Genomic DNA, 25,459 nt, shown 5'->3' on the forward strand with positions numbered 1-25,459 from the left:
TGACTGAAAATACCCAGTATAATTTGGTATAATTTTCCTCTCACTTTGAAATAAGTAATTTAAATTTTGTAGTGAACAATGATTTTTAAGGGATGGGTTATATGAAATTTCAGATAAAACTGAAAGCCTTAATACAATTGAATATGCTTTTTGAAGTTTATATATTCCTACCTTCCACTTATTTTTCAAGTTGGCAGAAATGTTATATACAGATCAAAACTATTTCCATTTGGTTTTAATTAGATTTATATGAGTATATCAAATAATGGGAAAAGTAAATCTATATGATAGTTTGATTTTAAGCTAGCAGCCATCAGTACTAGTAGTTATTGCTAGTCATAAAGATATATTTCTTGGAAAATACTATCTTAAATAATCATATGAAGGTGAAGAATCACCACATGTAATTACAGAAAATAAAACAATATAAAATTACAAAATGGGCTATGACATCCATTCAAGGCTTTATAAGTCTACTCTTTCTTAGTATCTTTATATTTTAGGCAAATGATCTCCAACATCTCTAAATTGTCTTTTTCTTAGAAAGGCATGATAAAAATACATAAAATTATTCCAAATTTAAGACAGTGGCTCTAAAACTATCCTATCTCCCATTTAACTCAAAACACAAAAATCCTTTTCGGACTGAGACTACTTTTAATTCTTTTGTATCCCATATTGCTCTTGGTGCTTAATAAATACTTCATGAATGAGTCTCAAGGTAATTAATTTCCCTTGAGGTATATCAACTTCTATTTTAAATTTCTTCCTAGATTTTCTTAGGAATGATATTAGTGTAGTAGATAGCATGTTCTTTTTTCTATTTATATTCAAAGGTCAACTATTTTTGATCTATCTAAATACTAAAATATCAAAATTCTTTAAAATCTTCCATGTGTGATTTGATCATCTTAATGCACTTTATGAAATTAAACAATCATCTCACACACTGCCTGACATTTACGTAATTTAGACATATTTTACTACTAAAGGACTTGCTTTTGTATAGCTCAGAATTCACTTAGTGATGTTGTTTTCAGAATGTTGGATTAATGTGTCTGCCAAAACATTCATTAAGTGTGGAACCAAATTTCAAAAGATGACTTGTGTCCAGATGTCCAGGGCAAAGAAAAAATTACTTTTTGTCTTCTATATGTGGGGCCATAGTTCTTCAGAGGGTTCATTTAAGAACTGCATGTGTTATTTTTTGCATATATTAAATATTAGGCTTCAGGAAAAGTGGCTATCAGTTAATATAAATTTACTCACTGAGTAAAGTCAATTATTTCAAAAACTCATTTGTATTTCAGTGACATATTATAGTGACATATCTTGCAAAAAAGCTAATTATATTTCCAGAAAGAGAATTATCAAAAATGCCCATAAATTCCAATTTTTAGAATAATTTAATAACAGATTGGACCACTGTTTAAACAAAGACCACACAGGTTAGAACAGCAAGAAAAGAAAAAAATTAGTAATTATTCCATTAATTCAGATCCATAAACAGGAAAACTAGAGAATTCAGACTACAAAATTTAGAGATTACTGGGGTTGATTATATTTTAATTAGCAAAACCAAATAATTATGACTTTTTCCTTCCATTCTGATAACTTGGTTTCTACATCCATTGATTAATTCCAAAAATCTAGACATTATTACCAAGAGAATGTGTAAAATAATCTGAAGTAAAGTAGGGTCTATAAATAGGAGTCTCCAAGTCCATGATTTTCTTTTCTGCGGAAAGTTTCATTTGTGCCATATATTAGATTCCAGGTATGTGATATATGATATTTGTCTTTCTCTTTCAGACTTTCTTCACTCAGTATGAGAGTCTCTACTTCCATCCATGTTGCTGCAAATGGCAATATTTTATTATTTTTATGGCTGAGAAGTATTCCATTGTGTATATATACCACATTTTCCCAATCCAATCATCTGTTGATAGACATTTGGGTTGTTTCTTTATCTTGGCTATTGCAAATAGTGCTGTAATGAACATGTGGGTGCATGTGTCTTTTTTAAGGAAAGTGTTGTCTGGATATATGCTGTACAGTAGGAAAAAAAATAATGTATTGGGAAATACAAATAAATAAATAAATAAATAAAAATTAAAATATAAATAGGAATCTAAGTCATAATGGACCTCTTTTATTTTCGGCCCTCAAACAGCCCCAGTCCATTGTTTACCTAGTACTTCAGGCCACAATTATCAGCCCGTGAGAGGGAAAACTCAAGATGATGCCTTTTTGCCTTCTTAGTTTTTAAGAGTATAGTTTTGATGAATGCCCAAAGGGTATCCTTTCATGTGACACCATCAGAACAGTAAATAGTCAAATGATAGAAAAAGCAATTTATATTTATTTTTAACTCAATCTATTTTATTATATTTATAGTTGTACAATGATCATCACAACTCAGTTTTATAGCATTTCCATCCCAAAACCCCAGCCCATCTCCCCACCCCCACCAACCTGTCCTCTTTGGAAACCATAAGTTTCTCAAAGTCTGTTCTGAAAAGAAGTTCATTTTGTCCTTTTTTTAGATTTCACATGTGATAGAATATGATGTTGGTGTCTCACTGTCTGACTAACTTCACTTAGCATTTAATTTCTAAGTCCATCCATATTGCTGCAAATGCCATTCTTTCTTTCCTTTTAATGGCTGAGTAATTTTCCATTGTATATATGTACCACATCTTCTTTATCTACTCCTCTGTTGATGGACATTTAGTTTGCTTCTATGTCTCGGCTATTGCATATAGTGTTTCAGTAAGCATTGGGGTACATGTATCTTTTTGAGTCATGGTTTCCTCTGGATAGATGCCCAAGAGTGGGATCGCTGGATTAAACAGTAATTCTATTTTTAGTTTTCTGAGGAATCTCCATACTGTTTTCCACAATAATTGTACCAATTTACATTCCTACCATAAGTGTAAAAGTGTTCCCTTTTCTCCACACCCTCTCCAGCATTTATTATTTGTAGACTTTTAGCAGTTTATTTTTAACTGATACATTCATCACCAATCTTTCAAGATAGGAACAGGGAATTGGAATTCTAGATTTACTTTCCTGCTTAAGACACACTAATGATGCATCATCTAAGATTTCCAACTTCAGTGTCCTCATTTTGAAGCAATAAAAAGGCATTAGCAAAACATTCTGAATGCAGATTCTTTTTCCATTGTCACTATATTCCTCCCATACACTTGCTAATAATCTTTTCAGTTAACTCTCCACATATAATTCAACAACATTCTCATTTTGTCAGTTAATCTTTGTGTGTCCTTCCAAAGCACTCAGAATCATTTTTACAGGAATAACTTCCTTTCACACTCAATATGTCATTATTTACCATAATGTTAAATAAATTACACATTTTTTAAAATATAATAACACATGTCCATCAAAGAAACTAGTTCAGGACTAAACCAAGACCTCTTGGTAATGTAAATGCACTGGAGGGAATTGCTGAGAATGGATGGGGGTCACCCAATAGGTTTAAGTAAGAAAGTAGGAGAAAAATATATACTCCTATAAGGCATCCCAGATCTACTGCATCTGAATCCCTTGTGCAATATAAAAAATTTTCTCAGGTTATTCTTATACACATTCAATTTGATAAATACTGCTGCCATATTATAGAGCACTTGCTAACATTTAGTAAGGGGAGAAAACTGCCATTCTGCAGAGCAGCAATCTCCAGGGTAAATCCAAGGGAACTGTTGGAATACACCTTTCGTTGCCATCACTAGTGAAGTAAACATTTATTGAGTTGCTGTTTTAATATTTTAAAGTTAAAAAAAATCTTCCTGGTACCAAAATTTCCTATATGAGGGAAGTGTCCTATGTGCTTAGTGGAAAGCGGGGCTTATCTCCCTGATAGAAGGTAAATAAATCTAGGCATTTTGTTCCTGAGCTAGTGTACAGGAATATGACCTGGTTTCAGTCAATTGGGTGAGCTTTTCCAGGACCTGATATCCCAAAGAAGTGAGGCAAAGATGGAGGGGCAGTTCAGGAGTATTCAGGCTAGTTGTGGATCAAGATTCTGGCAATGGCAGAGCAAATGTGAAGAGACAGCAGTGCCATCATGGTGAGAAGAATTCTCAATGAAGTGGTGGCAGTGGGAGTGTCTGAAACATCAATGTCCTAAACATGTGGCTATAGCAGAGTCTTGGGGGTACTCTAGGATACTTAGCTTCCCTTGGTTACTGCCTGGTTCTTAATGCTTTTCATCTCTGTAAACTATTTCATAGATATGTAGTAGTATATTTACATATGTACATATGTTCAATAAATATGTGTTTTTTCTTAAGCTATGTATAATTAGTTTTGACTAGCACAACTAAATGTACACCCTTCTTTGGGTCAGATATCTGTGGACTCTTCAACCCTCTGACACACATGGGTGAGAATACATCTTCTATTAGAGTTCCCATCTAATGCATCTTCTTTTAGAGTTTCCAAAGCAAGGGACTGACATTGCTGTTATTTAATTACAGTCTGGATTTTTTTTTTTTTATGATCAACTACAATGCAATCAATAGAAATTTGCCTATCTGGTACTTGTATTTTGAAAAATGTAATAGTATTTCAGAATCAGATTGTTTTATTTTAAAAAATTGCATAGTAAATGATATGTGGATCCATTTGTTTACTGGTATATACCATAGCATTTTTATTTCCATGTTAGCAAAAATAGTTTCAGATAGTAATGCACCAATAAATTGTGAGCAAATTTACTCAGCTAAGGAATAGCACCAAGAATTCTACTTATTGTCACACTTTCAAAGTGAATGATTAGTAACATGTATAACAATTCTGTAAAATGTGTAAGCTAATCTTTCCAGTGTTTGTGAATAATTTTATATTAAGACACTCCTTCGTTAAATACCTTCAACCTCCTTGAGCAACATTCATGGATTCAACAGGTCAATCAATTTACTTGGTAATTATTTTTCTTTTAGCTAAAATTTCTTTTAGCCAACATTTTAATGTTTTGTTGATTTTTAAGTTTTCAAATCATTTTGAATAATATACTGCTACTCAAGAGAAACCATGCCTTTTTCACCTTAAGATAGTCATTTTCAAATGTCAACTGAATGAATTATCTGAATCCTTTTCATCAAATACAATCATATCTATAGTTATTACAGAAGTTATGTATATGTTTTAAATACTATTTAATCAATAAGATTGTTTATGTGGATGCATTTGATTCAAAACAGCAAAAACTCTACTCAAATTGACTTAAAGAATAGTGGACTCACATAACTGAAAGTTAAGAGAAAGACAGATTTTAGATTTGACTCAGCATCTCTATCATATTATCAAGGAATAAAGTTCTTTCTGTCTCCAAGTTCTATCTTTCATGGTACCATATCAAGGCTGATTTTCCTTATGGTAGGAAATAAATGTAGTATTTACAGATTCCATATCCATACCCTATGCCCTAAAAGGAGAGAAAGGATAAGCTTTTTGTAGTTTTCTTAGAAAAGCAAGAAACTACTGCTCTTAGAATCCTGAAGAAAATCTCTTTTTAAATTTTATTGCCAAGATTAGGTCACATGCCCATTGCTAAAATAATTTATTTTGTTAAAGAATTGCCTTACACTGACTTAATTAGAACTGTTGTCTGGCAATTTGAATCAAATGAGCCAGGTTAAATAAATGCCATTAGAGCCTAACCCTGGAGCTTCCCTCCAACCCATAATGCATATGGTAAATATTGCATAGAATATTTACCAACTTTGCATTATATACCCATAAAGAGTATATAGTATGATATGTTATATCATGTAAAGAGTATGACGTAGTTAGACAAGATAAACAAAAACAAAAACATTTAAAACTGTCAACTGATTAAAAATAATGCACAGTGTAAAGATTGCAAGTTTCATTAAGGGACATTACTGAGGACTATAGAATGGGAGATATCCTATCAGACAGCTCTGAGTAACTGCTCCAGAGAAGCAAGGGAGGAGCCAGGATATTTATAAGTTTTTTGTTTTGTTTTTTTTTCCCCTGGGGAAAAACTTGTTGAACATAACAAGATTTTGTTAATCACAAAGAATAGACATCTCAAGTTAATGATTTTGATGCTTTACTTTGCACGGAAAGATGCAAGAATCTGGGTTCATTGATATTATCCTTGAAATATTCATCTTAATTATCTAGGGCCAGTGTCCAAAGTACAGAATGATTTGCTGGTTTTCTCTATCCTGAATTTCCCTCAGGCAGTGTTTGTGGGCAACTGCAATGACTAATGGCTAAATCTCTGTAGAATTGGAACATCCAACAACATTCTTTGTTTACATAGCAAAGCAGGTTTTTTTGTTTGTTTGTTTTTTGGGTTTTTTTTGGTTTTTAGGGCCACACCTATGGCCTATGGAAGTTTCCAGGCTAGGGAATCAGAGCAAAGCAGTATTTTTTAACAGTATATTATACATAAAGAATAAAATTTTTAAAAAATTATAAACTATACAATTAATTTCATACCCTATATTCTAAATGTATTAAATGAAAAAGAAGTTAAAATGATATATTTTAATTTACTTCTCATATGCTTGGTTTGAACATAGAGTATAAACTTCTCTTTGCTATCCCTCAGCACCTAACATGATGACTTACTCATATTAGACATTTAATGAAGACTTTTGAGTAGAATAAGTCAAGAAGATCAATATTGGCTCAATTACTCACTTTTTTTAAGTAGACAGAACCTACGTTATAAATACATCTTTAGAGTGAACTTTCTAAAACAAGTAGTTCACATCTTTTTCATTACTAGAATTAAAAAATGAGGGAAAAAAGCTGATTTACCTATTTTGTTTGGTTTTATGACCTTCATATTGCTGTTTACTCAAGGAAATGAAGGTAAGGGAAGAACAATGGAGAAAGGGCAAATGCAAATGTTTGGAGCATAGATTGAAGCAAATCCATCCTTATGTTAATTGTCAAGTGCCTGCAAGGTGTTCAATTGAAGTTGTCCTTGGAAGGTGACTGGTTCTTACCCCTGATGAGTAGATACTGAAATATTACAAGAATAAAGTCCCAAATAAGAGTAAAAAATTATCTAAATATTGAGGTTTAGGTCATACATAGAGTTAAGATAGAAAACAGCAGGGATTACATTGAAATAAGAACAAAAAAAAATCACATGTGTGTGATATATCACCATCTTCTGCAAAGTTTATAAGATTCTAAGGGTTATATTAATTTCGTTGTATTGTTCCCTCCCCTTTTTATTTAATGACAGATTTTCGAGTGCAGAAATCTAATTTTTCTTTGTTGATAAACATCAAGCACTGTGCTTTTCAGGGGAAGTCTCCCTTGAATATGCTAAAAAAATGTATTTTCTTAGAACACTTCTCTCAAGAAACAGTGTAATTAGATGGACTGAGAGGTCTTGAGATAGTAACTCTACAATATACAATCATTTACTCTCTCTGTTCTCTATATTTAATTGTAATGGAAAAAAGATCATTTTTTTTTTCTGTTTCTTGGGCTGTAATTCAGTAAGATGATAAAAAGAACCAAACAACCACAAACTATACGATGTAATGATTAACTGTTTTGCTTAGTGGGAACAATTCCAGTTGGCACTCAAAACAGATTTTAAAACTTCTAACAGATCAGTACAGATATCTTAACTTTGTTGTTACATTCCTTATGAGGACTGTTGGGAAGTGTTCCAAAAACATCGTCTGAATTCAGCCAGTTTTTTCAAGAACTGTCACCCCCACACCATGTATTGCATTCTGTCAATGGTATTAATAGAGAGTAAGAGCACTGATGCCTAGAGCAACGTAAGCCCTTCCTTTCCCACCAGAAAAACAAACAAAAAACAAACAAAAACACTACCAAGTTATGTCAATTATCTATTGCTCCAAATCACCCCAAATTTAGTGGCTTAAGACAACTATTTATTTTGTTCAGAATTATTCAATCTGGCCATCTAGATTGGATTTAGCTAGGCAATTCTTCTGGTCTGGGACAGGCTGGCTGTCTCTTGATTGTGTTTATGTCTGCAACTAGTGCCAACTTGGCTCGGGAGTAGCTAATGTAGGAAGGGCTCAGCCAAGCAGCTCCCCACTTTCAAATGTGTTCTTTCAGCAGACTAACCCAGCATTTTCTCATGGGGGCTTGGCTCAGTTCGAGAGAGAGAAAGGAAACACAGCAGACCCTTTGAAGCATGGACTCACCATAAATGGCACATTCATTAAGACCAAACCCAACTGAAGAAGTAGGGAAAGAAACCCCACCTCTTGATGGAAACGTCATACAGTATTCCACTATATAAATTGATATAAATACAGTATTCCACTATTAACCATGGAGATCAATTAGTATAATCCCTAAAAAGAGTGAGAAACAATTGTGAGATATTGACTTGACCTTATTCTCTCTGCATGCAGCATGCATATCCAGTGAGTTTTAAAAGACATGACTTATTATTTAGTGTGATTTCATTTAGAAGTTTCTCTACAGGGGGTATAATGAATTTTAATTAACGTTTAGTGGCATTCTTTGACCAACCATTTCTGAATATAAGAAGGAATATTTGAAAGAGAGTCATCATTTTCATCATTAATTTGCTAATTCACACACAAAGAAATGACTCATGAAGACTTTTGATGCCTTTGTTTCAAAATTCATTTTCTTTAGTTTTCCTTTGCTTTAGCTGAGTGGAAAAGATTTGTCAGTTGAGCAAAGATGCTTCATCTCCTTCACTGATGCTGCTGGGAGTTATTAATTAGGTTTCTGAGTTTGGTGCTGCTCTTTCCTGGTCACCGTGATGTGTCATTGAAACAGACCCATTAAAATGAGTGATGTGTGTTGTAATTTCATTAGTGTCATCAATAATGTATTACACTTTCCTTTTAGCAGTCTCTTTGTGTTGTGTGTGGGTCAGGATGACTGTATGTGCTACATTTATAAGATCCAAATTGTTACAGATGAGAGAAGATAGGCATGAGGGTGGAATTAATGTTATTTTAAACATGATAACTACTAAAATGATTTCAATTAAATAATATTTTAATTAGGTCTGATGTCTCAACATGCTGTATGAGATACATTTTGTGTGTATGCAAATAGGATGGTGATTTATTGAATTAATAACACAGCCTGTTCTTTTTGCCAGGAAACTTTTCTGAATTGAACTAAAGCAGGTGTGTGTAAGAGCAGGAACTCTTCACTAAGGATTTTTGTAGTTGCAAAGAACAGACTCAACATGGAAGCTCTTCAAGGGTATTTCACCACTTTCTTTCCACCCTATTTTCCTACCAGACCTGTGCTTTTTGACTGGCTATTGGTCGATTCCAAGTCTGTCCTAATCTGAAAAATATGATTTTATCACTGAGAAGGAGAGATATATTTGAATCCTCCAACAGAGTATACATTGTTGAAATATTTTAACTCCATTTAAATGAGCTTTAATTTTGGTCACATAACATAGAAATAGAAAGATATTTTGGCTTAGAAGCTTCCATCAGAAACATTGATCTAATTGAAATATTTTCAAAGGCAAGAATCATCTATCTATTAAAAAGTGGTAAAGGGAGTTCCTATCATGGCTTGCCAGGTTAAGAACCTGACAGTGTCCATGAGGATGTGGATTCAATGCCTGGCTTTGCTCAGTGGGTTAAGCATCCAGCACTGCTGTAAGCTGCCTCTTAGGTCATAGATGTGGCTCGGATCCATCATTGCTGTGGCTGCAGCTCTGATTAGACCTCTAGCCTGGGAACTTCCATATGCCACAGGTGCAGCTGTAAAAAGAAAAAAAAAAAGTGGTAAAGTAATAGTTTTGCTCCCCAGTGATTATCCTGGATACTCAGGGTTAATGACAGAATACTAAAAAGTATATGGAAATGTGACAAAATAAAAATGTGGCTGGGTTTTTATAATTTTTGCCTTCACTCAAATTTTTAAACTAAAATAATATGATGATATTTTTTGGAAAAGGGCTCCAAACACTAACATTTATTTTCTGTAAGCAGGACGCTGAATGGCTTTTAGTACACAAAAACAAAATAGTAAAAGACAAAGTACTTTGGAAAGTCAGTAGGAAAAATGATCCTTCTCATGAATATTTAAAGATATATTTGTTATTCTCAATTTGTTTTTAAGGTAAAACAATCTATCAAGGTAAAAAATTCTATTATAATAAAGATCAACTGACTTAAGTTGTACCAGCAACTACTACAAATGAAGGCTCTCTCTTAGATTATGATGAAAAAAATCCTATTCACTTCAACCAGAATCTAAGTATCTGTAGTTTTAAGCTGATTTGTATCCAGTTGGGTAGAAATGGATATGAGTGTTTATCTTACATAATAGCTTACAACAGACTACTACTTGAATCATGTAGCATATGGAAAATGTGTTTAGCTCCTTGTAGAATTTAACAAACCAAAAAAGGATCCATTTGTATGCACATGGCTTGTTTACAGTCATTATAAAAGTATTACTGTGTTGCTTACTAGTTAGAAAAAGCAAATGTTGGCACACTGCAGATTCCATTGCACTGGTCTTTAAAAAATATGTTTGCTTTCCAGTTTTAAAAAAACAAACAGTAATTGTATGTCTTGTGCTTTAGACCTATTTATTCTTTTTAGGATGCACTTCTTCTTCTTTTTTTTTTTTTTTTTTTTTTTTTTGGTCTTTTGAGGGCCATAGCTGCAGCATATGGAGGTTCCCAGGCTAGGGGTCTAATCAGAGCTGTAGCCACCAGCCTACGCCAGAGCCACAGCAATGCCAGATCCAAGCCACATCTGCTACCTACACCACAGCTCATGGCAATGCCAGATCCTTAACCCATTGAGCAAGGCCAGGGATCGAACCTGCAACCTGATGGTTCCTAGTCAGATTCATTTCCGCTGAGCCATGATGGGAACTCCTAGGATGCATTTTTATTCTTCCATATTATCTCTCTTCTTAGATGCTTTATACATGTTATGGCTGAAGTTTTGCATAAATATATTAGAGACTGTGCTCATGCTTAAATGAATTGTCATTGAGGGATTAATCTGGTAACCTTTATGAGCATGTTTTATTAATATCACCTTATCATTAAATTGAATATTAATAATATTTAAAATTTAACAACCAGAGAATGTGTATATAGGAATATATTTCATGCCAGTGGGTTTTAAATATGTGGAAAAGTCACTATAACAGCTCCAAAATCATTAAACATACTTCCCATAATCTATTAATTGCATTGGTACAACTCATTTAAGGAACAGTTCTGTGTAACAATGACTATAATATCTTTGTTTGTCAGCATACTGAGCAATATGCCCTCAAGGAATGGAAATATTTGGTACAACTTTTGAAACTACGTTTGAAAAATATTTTTGCACTCTTAAATTCTAGAAATATACTTGCTATGAAATGACTTATAATTAAACTTTAAACTGATGAAGTAGAGGAAGACAGTCCAAAACTATGAATATTATGCAAGATAATCAAACATTTTTATTATATTTGTTTAGTTAGTCTTAATGGTAAAGTAGTATAAGTTGACTGTGAAGGAATATTTTATTAAATAGTTAAATAATGAAAATATATTTTATATTTTTTTTTCTTTTCTTTTTTGGCTATACCCACAGCATATGGAAGTTCCTGGGCCAGGGATAGAATACAAGACAGAGCTATGACCCATTCCACAACTGCAGTAATACCAGATCCTTAAACCACTGAACCATGGTGGGAACTCCTATTTTATACTATTTTTATCCTTTACATTTAATATTACACCAATTTTTATCTACCTACCTACCTACCTACCTATCTAAATAGTTCACTGTGAATTTAAACATGTTGGCTATGTATGCTGGCACTAAGAACCCACTCTTTTTTTATGACAATTAAAGATTATGTTAACATGAAAAAAGTAACTTTTGTACAGCTTGTGTTATGTAGGAGAATACATATGATTATCTGGGGCAGTTTCATCTTCACTGGAGAAAATTTGGTGGCCGTATAAAAGTTCCTTTGTATTGGTTTCTTTATGCTTCCACCACACACATACTCAGTCTTAATAAAAAAGGAATAAAACTACTATTTAGGAAAAACTTATATTAGGTGTTTTTCTAATTCTCACTATTTTACGTCATTTTGATATAATAAAAACAACTTTTACACTTAAAACATTTATATACATATATCTAGGTGTATAATTTGTTTTATGATTATTTTAACATGGTCCAGTGACTTCTGAAAATCTTTTTAACTTTAAGAATGCTGTAGAAATGCATAAGCAATCTCTATTTCAAGGAGAAGTCTCCTTGTAAAAGTAGATCTACATTTTTCTCAAAGTACAGTTCATAGAGCATTGCTCATGACCAGTGCCTCTCCAGTTGGAAGATGTTATTCTCCCTCCCATATTCAGGGAATACATATTTCTTAATACAAAGTTTACACCTGAATTCAAGAATATTTGTAATATAAAGAGTATCTTGCACTACTCTATGTAATTCATAAGTGTACTCATAGACATGAAGATCAAGGATACTGGATTATTAGGGATAGTTCCCATTTCAAATAATAGGTTTTGAAAAAAAATATCCTCTGAATTCAAGGGTCTTCTGCCCCACTGCCAGCCAACATGTACTATTATCAAATTAAATTTTTCTCCAAAGACACAATATCTGTTTAAGTTGTTAATGTACAAAATGCAAAGTAACCTGAATTGGTGTATTTAAAACTGACATCAGAGGGTCCACTAAATTTCCAGCACTGAGCAAACCCTGATAAAAATTTAGGTAAATCAAATCACTATGATGGAAGACCTCCTATGTTCACAACACTGAATTAAACATGATAAGGAAGTAACACATTTCCCTGACATGCAAAACATTGCTATCATAATGCATCTTTGAAAAATAGAGGGATCAAGGTCCCACAACAGAGAAGAAAAGATGTTGAAAAGATGGAGAAGTTAAGTATCTTCAGAAACTAGTTGGATATCTAAGGAAAAGAGATGACTTTCAGGGTTCTGGCGCAGACAATTAGGTAGATTTCAGTGCCCATCACTACCACAGAGTGGAGAGGGAAGTTCAGCAGAGGCTGAAGTAATGGAGCCTCAATGATATAGAAAACAATGATTGAGAACTCTATATAAAACTGAGATTAAGTATAACTTAACTAATTATTGCACTGTGGCCCTTGCTCCATCTTCTCATTGTGTAACTCATATCTTTGTCACCTTTCATCTGGACGAAATTGTTCTCTAGGCTTTATATAACAGCCAAAGTAATTATTCCAAAATAAAATCTACCTTTCTTTCTTGCTTAAAAATGTTCATCACTTTCCTATTGCCCATTTATCCTTAGCTTGATAGGGAAGGCCCTGTATGATGTGGCCATGAATTACTCTCCCAGCTCTTCTCATATATCTGTCCACTCTGGCCATACAGGAACAATGGCACTGATCCACTAAGAATAGTACACTGTTCTATAAATTCATACCTCTGCATATGCTGTTCCTCCTACACAGGGCGCTGATTCCACTTTCCAACTTGGTTCCTTTCCTATACCCCTGTCACTGGTAATTTCCATTATCCCTCAAGATGAACTTGAAATATTCTCTTATAAATTTTTCCAGTGGCAATTCTTCATCTGTTATCATTAGACCTTACATTTCTAATATAACAATTAGACAACTGTATTTTAATTATTTATGTGTCTGTCTCTCTTATTAGACCATGAAATTTCAGCTCATTTCAGGTAGTTTGGGTTAGGAATAAGGCAAATGATGCAATAATCCATAGTTTGCTAACAAAATGTGTCTCTATCAGTTAGTAAAATAAGATAAGGAGACATTGAAAACATACCAATGATACCACTATCACACCTAAAGTGTTAACAATTTCTTAATTTAAAAAAATCCTTAATTAGTATTCAATTTTGTACTATTCATTTTTTTAATTGTTTGAGTAAAGACCTAATAGAGCCCATACTTTGTGACTTGTTGATGTTTATTTTAGTCTTAAGTAGCAGTTTGCAATCAGGGGCAATTTTGCCTGGTAAGAGACACTTTGGGCAGTCTTGGTTTTTTTCAAAAGCTATCAACCAAATGGTTGTGTTCTCCCAAAATACACGTGTTAAAATGGAGATGGGCCTTTAACCAGGTTAGATTAGGTCATGCAGGTGGGACCCTCATGATGGGACCCTCATGATGGGACAAAAGAACTTGTGAAATGAAGACATGTGATCTTTCTGTGTATATGCACAGGGCCACATGAACACATAACTAGAAAGAGGCCCCTCACCTGATCTTGGAATTAGCCTTCAGAGCCATGAGAAATACATGTCTGTTGTTTAAGCCACCCAGGCTTTGATACTCTGTTATAGCTACACAAACTAACTGAGACAACTAAAGGGTGAGTGCTACTGGTATCTAATGGGTGGAAGTCAGGAATACTGTTAAACATCCTACAATGCATAGAACAGCTGCCACAGTAAAGAATTATTCCCTCACCCAAATGTCAATAATGCAAGGTTGAAAAACCCTGGTCTATACATTCCTCCTTCACCTATTTCTTAGGGGAATTTATTTGCTGAAAAAACTGGATTTTTCTATGTCTTCTGTTTCTTAAAAATTAGATTTAGAAGCGCCATCATATACAGATTCAATTTTTTTTTTTTAGGGCCATGGATGTTCCCAGGCTAGGGGTCTAATCGAAGCTGTAGCAGCCAGCCTGCACCAGAGCCACAGCAACGTCATATCCGAGATGTGTCTGCGACCTACACCACAGTTCACAGCAACATCAGATCCTTAACTCACTGAGCGAGGCCAGGGATCGAACCAACAACCTCATGGTTCCTAGTCGGATTTGTTTTTGTTGTGCCACTACAGGAACTTCCAGATTCAATTTTTTAACAAAACTAATCCATTTCGTAAGTAGTATTGTGTATTTCCATCAGGAGGTACATACTATCTGATTCTCTCTCTCTCTCATCACTATATGAAACTTTTGATGATCAATGTCTAAATCCATTAATTCAAGAGAGGTCAAAAAAAGATATTTTTTCATTTATTAAAAACATCACTATTTCTTGGAATTATTCTTTATAATGTTTGATATGAAAATAGCATTGTGCATAAAACATGTACTCATTCTGTATTACTTTTTAGAAATATCCTGTACCACCTCGATGGGAAGACAAGCCAGTTTTCAATACTCCTGGAGGCCTGGGAACACTGCAAGTCGCTTGCATCAAATGAGACCCTTCAAGAAGCCCTGTCAGAGGTGTTGAACAGCATTAATGCAGCTCAGGTTTACTTCAAAGCAGGACTTGACGTGTTCGAGAGTATCTTAGTTGGAAAGAATTGAGAAAACTCTCAGCATTTTAAAAAGTTTGTTTACAATTCCTCAAGTGAAAGCTCTAATCTGACCAGATTTTCTGACATTGAAGACTTTTCTCCCCAATAGCTTTTTATAGAAGTATAAAGCTATTCTTTGTATTTTTTTAATGTACATATAAAAAGAGCATTTTGCACAATTTTTCTTTTATCTACATTTCCAATGATCTAAAAGTGAGTTATTGAAATAATACTAAGATTTATCTATGAAAAAGAAATCTGCTGTATTTTTATATGTAGAGTATTTGGGGGAAAATTTTCCTAGAAATTCTGGAGAATTTCTGCTCCTATGGATAAAACATGTGGGAACAGAAATGATTAGAGCTTTAATGACCTAGTTTCTATAATAGAAATCAACAGTGAATATGGTTTCAGATTAACTTCACTTTTAAGTATTCAATATGAAGAACAGGTATTCTGATCAAGTGATTGGTTGACCAAAACCACTCTGAATGTGTCTATTTTGTGAAATGAAGTGCCTGTTTGTAACACAACTAGATATAGTAATACACTGGTTATGAAATTGTGTTTTTTTAGGTATTAATGGAAAAAAAAAAAAAAAGAGCCATAAACATTCCAGGGGGAAAAATCTCAAGGTAGCTGCACAGAGCAATTTAAATGTAAATTTTTTTTCTAAGAACTTATAAGGTGACTAGCTTTGAAACCCCTAATTTGTCTCAGTTGATTTTGTAAAATTTTCAGGAGTGATGTATGTGTTATGAGGGAGAAAATATTTCTTTCTTCCTGTGTTTCCGTTGGAAGCCCTGAAATAGATCTACTCTAAAATGAAAGCATCTCGCATTGCTCTTCTTTAGTATATCTTGTCTGAAACTCCTTGCTGCAAGGCGGTTTTCATAGAATACCATATAATTTCCACAGGAAAGTAGCAAAGTTTCTCTTTGAAAACCCAAAATACCTTAAAAATCATCAAATTCCTATTTCTGACACTAACAAGAAGGACTTATCATGAACAAAATAGTTGTTTTGATCAACAAAACCTCCTTATATCTATGAAGAAACTTTTGATGTTTTTTTCCCTTCTTCATCCTTAATTGTGAATAAGATGACCCATAGAAATATTCATGCTTCTACTTTTATGCAGAAAATATGCTGTTACTAGAAGAGCATGTCTTTGTCATGCTTCAGTTCTCTCATGTTGAAAATGAGGCTTTTCATATGACACTGTCATTGAATGGACTTGTTTCCCGAAACCACAGTATTCTATTAGTTGACAGTTTAAACTTTTCGCTTACCTTTAGAAATTGATTTGGTATTGGATAAAGCAATTCCCCTTAGGAAACATATCCTCAGAATATTTCATGTGAATCATTTCTCTAATACACGTCCCCAGCATATACCTCCAGAGTGACTTCACAGACAGTGCCTATAGGTCTGAATCTTTGCTTTTTTATGAATGAACATAAACCTAACCTTAGTTTAAAGAAAAACTAAAGTTAAAGGGGAAGAATTAATCAGCATTGATTTATAAGGGTCAGCTCTCCCTACCATAAGTAATGTTTATATGCTTAAGACAAAGAAGAGAATTGGAGCACTTAGCTAAATAATTCAAGCAGAAATCCATTTTCATCAGAATTGCCTGTGTGCACATATTTTACATAAGAAATGCAACTATCTTGCAATGTATATTTCTTACCCAATATACTTGTCTGAAAAGATTTGCTATGTTGAGGAGTGTCTACAGGAAGGGGCTGAGAACCAAGCTCCTGCCTTTCTCAAAATCAGTGCCCTCTTGCTGCACAGAAAACAAATGGGAGGAATACGCATATAGATACATGTCAGATCAAATAATAGAATCCTTTATACCGAAGGATCTAACATATTGAATCGAGGTTCAGTGTGATCTTCATTTGGAGTCAAATTTAAAACAAAGACAAATAATTATCGGTTTGGAAGTTCATCATTTTAGAACAAAATCCTAAGTAAACTCACTTCCTTAATCTGTCAAAGCATTGAGTGCACAAAATACTTGTTTGGGCACTTTTGTTTAAAGATTGTATACTTATCTAAACCATATTGAACAGTTTAAAATCTCAACATTCTCTAATTTGTTTTTCTTCTAGATTATAGGGTATTTGCTATTTGAAAACTGAAAATAGATAACCATAGTTTAACATATTTTTATTCATCTATTTAAGAGATTATGAAAAGAAACAAAATTAAAACAGATGCCCACCAATTCTATAAATGCTGTACTAGGTCTTTGCAATAAACCTCTGAGCTAGGAACATTACTGCTATGGGGTGATTACCTCGGGGTCTTGTCAAATTTGTATCATTTTAATTTTCCCTAATAGATCCAAGTAAATAAAATCCTATGCAAGTTAATAACAAGTGCTTTTTGGTGAATTGGTAGTAGGATTACATTGTTGCTGGGCTATGTGGGTGCCTGGTACGTCTCGCAATTCTTCATACATAGTATACCAAGACATAATGAATCATAAATGGCCATCCTCCCAAGAAAAGGTGGCTGATGTACACCACTGCAATTTGTGCTCACATGGGGTTCCCATGGGATACTGCCCTTTGTGAAGAGTACAGATTCCAGAGGCAAAAGGAAGCCAAGATATTCTGGACTAAACCCTACAATGTTACCTTTGGCCAGGAAAGCATCACCATCCTCATCAGATAGAGTAACTGAAGATAAAGTGATTAAGAAATGGGGTAGAGTCACATATTCAAATAGAAAGAATGCTGCTAGGATTTAAGCTTCTCTGCTTTCTCATGTAGTATATCTGGCTCTGGTTCTGAGTTACAGGGTTATAAATGATATTTTCCACTTACATTCTATGTAACCAGCCATTCTGCCAAATGCTGTATGGACTAGATTCACTGCTTTTTAAACTAAGGATTAGTTCATTCTCTCACTATACCTCAAAAACAAACCGTCTCAGAGATTCTATGCAAAGAGCACAAAGACTAAGTACTTGCAGGGGATGGTGAAAATCTATACACAACACCAGTGGTCATGAAGGAGGGCAATGAAAATTCTTTTATGAAAGGACATTTTAGCCCTATATGAAGTCAGCAATCTAAAGAAGTATTTCTCACAATGTAGATTTGGGGGAAGGAAACCTAGGAATCTTCATCTTCAGCAAGATTTCCTAGACAATCCTTATGCACACTGAAGTTTAAGAATGTCCTCCTCTGCATTAATCCTGAGTCCTGAGAAAACATTACTTGATGATATATCTAAAGAAACTGAGGGCTCACAGTAATAAGCGATACCTACATCTGTGCTATTAATGGCACCATTAAAAAGAGAGGGAGTGTATGTAAGCATTGCATCTTTCAAAAATGGACACAGATACAACTAACAAAGACTTTTTAATGTCTTTGTTCTAATTGAATCCTCATGACAACTCATTTTAAAAAATAAAGAAACTTGGTTGAATGATTTGTCCAAAGTTCCACAGCTAGTAAAATACGTTGAGATATGTGTCTCTGCTGGGCCCTCTGAGGTCCAGACCAGTGTTTTTCATGCTGGATGGTACAGGAAGTTAAAAATCTTTTGGTTATAAGAAGCGATATAATTTGAAACTTTTAATGCATTTCCACAGAACTGATCAGACTATATCATCAGCCACTTTGCTGGTTTAATGGAGGAGTATGAAGAAACCAAATTCCTCTTACTGATTGTCTCCTCAATAATGGTGTGTACATACAGATAAACCAGAAGATATCTATAATACATTAAGAGTAAGGGCACCATTGTAGAATATCATGACAACCAGATGTAAAATTATAACAGACCAGAAGCTACATCTCTTGCAATTTCCTCCTCAAAATACCTGTGTAATTTCACTGGAAAAATAAAAAGAACAGGTGCTAGGGTCTACAAGTAGTTTCATATCATCCTTAAAACTCAGAATAACTAATTGACTTTTTAAAATTAGATAAATATAGTATACAGTGGGTTTCCCCATTGCAAAGATAGGTGTTATAGAAATAAAGTAACTTATTACCATCTGTCCAGGGAGGAATCAGCATCTCTGCTGCAAATGAAAAACTCTATTTTCATAGTTCATAGATCTAGCCAAAAATTTTCTCATTAGACATTTTGTGATATGAATAATTAATTACTCCAAAAATTAAACTCTCTCTGAAGGTAGCACATTATCATCTTATTGGTTTAAAGGATTGTTTAACTGTGCCTTAGCCACACATTCTCTCAATAGAAAGGAATTATATTTTAAACTGCCACTCCTTGTGTTGAGCAGAAGGGAAATTTGTCTAGGAGCGTGCACACAACCCAGGAGAAAAAAAATAATGTGATCTTTGAACAAAGAAATATTCTATCAGCACTAGTGAATCTGCATTTCTTGCCTAAGTATAAATTGCTTGCTTAGAAAAAGCCTCATTAGAATCTACTATTCAAAAAGATCTTAAAATTCTCAGGGTTTTAAACATCCCATTAAGTGTAAATACTTCTCAGTTAAGTGAGTTTGCAGTTTAGAATTTCTTGAGGTATATTTAAAAGAGAAGTTGCAAAAGAAAAATTTAAAATGTAGCCATTTTTGGTCACTACCAGGTCCCTTCAAGTTTTTGTTTTTTTCTTTCTAGATACACTCTAGCAGTGGGATTAGGAGTTTTTTTGTTTGTTTTCACCCTGAGAATTTTAAGATCTACTCATCTCAATATACATTTATCCGTTAATCAGCCAGAATTTTATTTCCATAATACTTTTCCATTATCCTCCAAAAATGTACACTGATGCATACACAGATGTACCTGCTTTAGCATTCCTGGAACCACCAAGAATCTTGAAAACTTGCTGATTATGAGATACTATATTTCTTAAAATACATTTATAGTTTCATATTCAGATTGTATCTGAATTTACAAGGCAAAAGGATTACATTGAGACCCTTTCAGGTAGCATTCAAGAAAAAGCTGCTTCACATCTTAACGTATTCTGGTCAGATTATTTTGTGTCTGAATTATATAGTGACATAGTTTTCTGTAACCAAAACAGTAATTTTGATGTTTTTAGCCAAAGTAAAAAAAAATTGAGGCCAAAGAAATACATAGCCAGTCTAATTTCTTAAGCAGGACCCATCAAGAATTAACTCCATCAACTGCAGTTGATTCAACACCTACATCTAAAGCTTTAATGAATGTAGAGAGAACCTAACAGTATTCCTTCTAATTCCTTTCATGTCATGTGCCAATAAGCGCTGAGGTAGCTTTTCTCAGAAGGAAACCAATTTTATTTTCCAGGGTCTAATTAATATGTACCACCTCAGTCCCGAAAGGACCACACAGGCGCCTGTACCATGCCATATGTCATGTGCTATATTCCAGCAAGCTCAATAGATTAATACACAATCATTATTATGAATTATTATGTTGTATTAAAGTTAATGTTGGTCTTTTGTTTTAATTAAAGTACAAACTTGGCATCTGAACAGACGCTTAGCTAGAGAGTGGAGTTAAAGTCTCTATTTTAAAGAGCTACATATACTTTTCAATCACAATGTATAATTATTTAACTACCTGGCCTGCTCAGTAAGATTAACTCTCAGTTTCCTCAAAGAAACTTTATTCAATATATTGACACAGATGGGCACTCCTTGGAGTGTGTTTTACCTTTTTAAGTTTTGTTGAATCATGCTTTCATTATATGGGATAGTGTTTTATTATTAACAATGGTTTTTTTTTTTTACCTTTATATCAAGTTGGTGCAAATATATAGACCCCTTTCACCTTCCTCTAAAAGTCGGAGAAAATGCTATGATTCTATAAAGACAGGTTTCTCATATCTGTTTAATAAGAAGCAAAATATTTTACTACACTATTGCAAGTTGTCTACAGGCAATGAAATGCCCAGATGGTTAAATGTAGCTCACATAATTATATTCCAAAGATGTTATAAATAATTCCATTTAGAAGCTAAGATAGAACTCTATTAGGTAATTTAGTATTTACATTTCACACAGAACGGTTTTATGGCAAATAAATCCCACACATTCAAACTTACTACTTGGAGAATATGAACTGAATTATATTCAGAAAAGAAGAAAAGCTTTCTAAGACACTTTGAAGGGCTAATTTGTTTTTTGAAGACATGTAGAAAAATCAGTACATTATTGATAATAGTTTCATGTGTGTTTGGAATTTTAATATATGCCATTTTTTTAGCCATATCAGCATCATATGATATGAATATTTCATACATTTAGATATATGATATTTAGATATATATGAAATTTTAGTTCATATTTAGATTATGAAATTTTTTAATAAAAGTTCCCAGTTTTATAATTTTTATAATAAAAAATACATCCCTAAAATAAAGAATGGTGATGAGCAGAAGATTCATAAATTAACTTGGGATAAACTTTGGAACATAATTTTCCAATTAAATTTGCTTTGCCTAAAAAACAAAATTTCTCAAGGAGTGTCACAATTATTAAATTGCACTGAACTGTTATAGTGTTGAATATTGTTCAAAATAATTAGATTATCTGTGATTTGGAAATATTTTCATTGTACAGAAATTCATTGTGTCTTTGTCGTGAATGATTTTGAATGACTGAGGCTTGTATCTGGTTTCTTAATTGCTATATAAGGTTGAATGTCTAATTTGTATAATGTGTGGGTACCCATCAAGAATCTAGTGCTTTCTATATTTAGGCCAATTGTGATTGCAATTTATTTTGCAACTTTTAATGTATTATTCACATGACTCAATATACAGCTTACTTAGGAAAATATGCTGTGATTTGGAGTGATGAAAAATGGATTGGGATATCATATCCATGAAGCATATGAATGAATATTTTATATTTTAGTTGCTTAAATATTTGCACATAATTGGAAACATAGTACTGCGAAATGAAGGCTTCTTTTAAGGAATACTTTCTGATTCATAAATGCAATGTGTATGTACAATAAAATAGTAATATTTAAATGTCCATTTAAAAAATTAAGTACAGGTGAAAATTATCCTGTGTTTTTTATAAAATACATAATATTTTAAATATGTAACATGAATTATTTAATAGTATGTATTACTAATGAATTATCTTTATGTACTGTGTATCACACCCTAACAGGAATAAGCCTGAACAAGGCTTTTTATCATATTTTTATTTTTTTGCCTTCCATTCTCTTCTCAAATGTGCAGTACTCATATTGAGCCTGTTAGGTTTGTACTCCGTGGGAAGTTCTAATATCAAGTAACAGCATTTGTAACAACTCCAGTGCTAAGAAATTTTGTTTTTTCAAATTTGCTCTAAAAAATGTTGTCAGTTCTTTATTGCACAAAGGGATCTCCATTGGTAGGATGTAGCAGTTTTCACTCATTTATTCATTCAGCAAACATTTACAAAGAGCTTATTCTAGTCTTGGTACTGTATTAAGTGCTAGAAATATGAATATGATTAATACACTTTTGCTTTCTAGGACTTCACAGTCCTAAAATATAGCACTTCAGTTTAACTAATGTCAACACTAGATTCAGAGAGACTCAGAGATAGTGTAGTTTATTTCAAAGATATTGATGGAGCAGAGAGAGCTTAAAAGACATCATATGCTCAGGTCTGCATCATCACTATGTCTTCCTTCAGGTTCATTAATACCAAAACAGAGTGTTCTTTGCTCCAATAGCTTTGCTTTATGATAGCTAACATTGACTGAGGGCTTACCATTGCACCAAGTATACACACACACACACACACAATTTTTTGAGAGTATAATCTGCAGAATTATGTGATTATTCTAACCATGAAGTAAAATTTAATAATAATAAATTTATTTTAATAAATCTAATAATTCATGGGTATACATATGAATAAGATACATGTATTCAAAGTATAAAAATACTGACTGAAAAAGTAAATACCTAATTTGATTCTTGGTAGGTGGGGAAAAAAGTGGTAAGGATAGGGGTACAGAGTACAATTTAACTGCCTTGTTTTATTTCTCTTTTACATAAAAAGGAATTCAAGATTTTATTCTCATTTCTTTACATCCTCCTTTATCAGTCTGAGTGGTGGATATGTGTATCTTTGTTATGGAATTCTTACTAATTTTTTGAATTAAAAAAAAACTAATTCCTAATAAGATGGTCTGATCTTAGAGTCCAGACTTAAAAACACTAACCTAATCTGCCTTTCTAAATGACACAATTTTATAAACCTAGCCCTTTCCTCTCCTTTTTCTACTGTACTAAGCTTATAAAAGCAATGACATTCTTACAAGGCATTCTTTGACATCTTAAATCATCAGAGATAATTTCAGCAGTTATATTTCTTGCCCAACTTGCTCCTCTTCAATTCTTCCTTATTTTAGTCACTACACTAGATTCTCTAAAAATAGGAATCATTTTTGATCATTTCATTTCCCCCACTCCCTATATCCAATTTATCAGCAAGTTGCCTTGTCTTTGCTACCAAACATAGCCCAAGCCTGCTGATTTCTCCATCTCTACTGCCACCATCCTACTCAATGCCAACATCTCTTTCCTGTATTGCACTGGACATTCTAAGAATTTACAGCAAAGGAGATTTTAAAACAAGAAAATGATTATAAAATTAGTGAAAGTGGGATAGTGTAACAAAAAGGTGAAGATGTGATTTCTCAGAGATCAGTAACTGCAGGAAATAGCCACTGACCTGAGGGTAGGAGAAGGATGAAAAAGGAAAACTACAGATGGCCTAGGAGCCCACATCCTATTCACATGTTTGGAAACTTAGTTGCTGCTCCTGGTGGAACCACTGCTCATGGGGCTTAAAAAAACACCGCAAGGTTGATCAGAAGTCTGGGAGCCTGTGCTTCCTCTATCCCCCTTATTGAAATTATGAAAAACATCTTCCACACATTTTCAACTTTTACTTTCTTCTGAGTGTCTCTACTTGGCAGATCAAACTGGATTCCAGCTGGCATGAGAGCCTCTGAAATTTGAGTTTCTACTCCCAGCCCCAGCATCATAGGGGAGGGAGTAGACGGGTGGGTATGGGACCAATCCTATGCAAAGCATGGTTACTGCAGTCTCCAAATGTTCTTCTTTAAAAAAATAAGCAAACACACCTAACTCATGCATACACATATAGATCCCTTGAGTCTTTTTCCCCTGAATCTATGGATTTTACCTAACCACATCACCTATATTAAATAACTTGAAGTGACTTTCCTATACTACTTCATAACCAACAAAATGAGTAGCTCCAGGGCAGAGCTAAGAGAGAGAATATATGTAAACACATAGCTGTAGTAAAGCCTTGAGTCTTACAATGGAGGCCTAAATAAAGTGATAAGGCAGCAGAGAGTAAAAATAATTAAATCCTGTAGAAGCCAAGAATGATTTCTCAGAGAAGGAAATATTTGAGTTGAATCTGAAGAGTGAACAGAAGTCATTCAGGCAGAAAAGGAGAATGGCATTCTAGGGGAAAAAAAAAAAAAAGGCAGTATTTGCAAGTCACACTGGAGACAAAAGACACAGCATTCCCAGATTTTCTGTTTTAAGTCTACTTCTTTTTTCTCAGATTCAGTAAAGATTAGCTTTAATATAGTGGTTTTTCATGGGAAGAACAACCTTTCATCTGCATTTATTAGTTTAGATGCCACCTGACATTATAAAATAAAGAGACCAACTTACATACAGTACATACTGAACAGATTTCCCATCACGATATAGAAGTCAGAGTGGTTTCCCATCATGTTCAGCATTAAACTCAGTGTCTTAGGATGGTATCCAATATCCTTCATGACTGACTCCCACTCCTACCTCTTCCCTCAGTGCTTGCCTCTTCTCCTCTCAGTCTTACACTCCAGCAAAACTGAAGAGCCTGAACTTCCCCATCCATGCCATGGTTTCTCATGTCTTAATCTGCGTTCATTCTTTCAATAAGAAAATTCCTCTCCCAGTGCCCAATTCCCATATGATGCACATCTTTTCCCCCCAAATAAATCTTATGACATCATCTCAAACTTTTTTTTTGCAAAAAACCAAACTTGCTTTATAGCATATACTCAATATTTTATCCCCTCATCTTTAGACATAGATGAAGAAAGAATCAAACAGTTAAAAGAAACCTAAAACATAACTGAAAATCAAAATCAATAAA

At 33.6% G+C, this 25,459-nt stretch overlaps 1 protein-coding gene across 12 annotated transcripts in view; it reads left to right on the forward strand.

Moving 5' to 3' along the window:
- The window catches only part of NAALADL2 (N-acetylated alpha-linked acidic dipeptidase like 2), a 1,365,504-nt gene extending 1,342,048 nt beyond the window's left edge, over window positions 1-23,456 (forward strand). For 11 of the 12 annotated variants that reach the window (XM_021071192.1, XM_021071188.1, XM_021071189.1 and 8 more), the window contains one exon: window positions 15,145-23,456. In XM_021071192.1, the coding sequence (XP_020926851.1) occupies window positions 15,145-15,343 (199 nt within the window). In that variant the 3' untranslated portion in view covers window positions 15,344-23,456. The remainder of the gene's footprint in view (window positions 1-15,144) is intronic. The other variant, XR_002338111.1, reaches the window with a different exon arrangement.

This window comes from Sus scrofa, chromosome 13 (assembly GCF_000003025.6).
Source record: "Sus scrofa isolate TJ Tabasco breed Duroc chromosome 13, Sscrofa11.1, whole genome shotgun sequence".
In the NCBI taxonomy this organism is placed as follows: Eukaryota; Metazoa; Chordata; class Mammalia; order Artiodactyla; family Suidae; genus Sus; species Sus scrofa.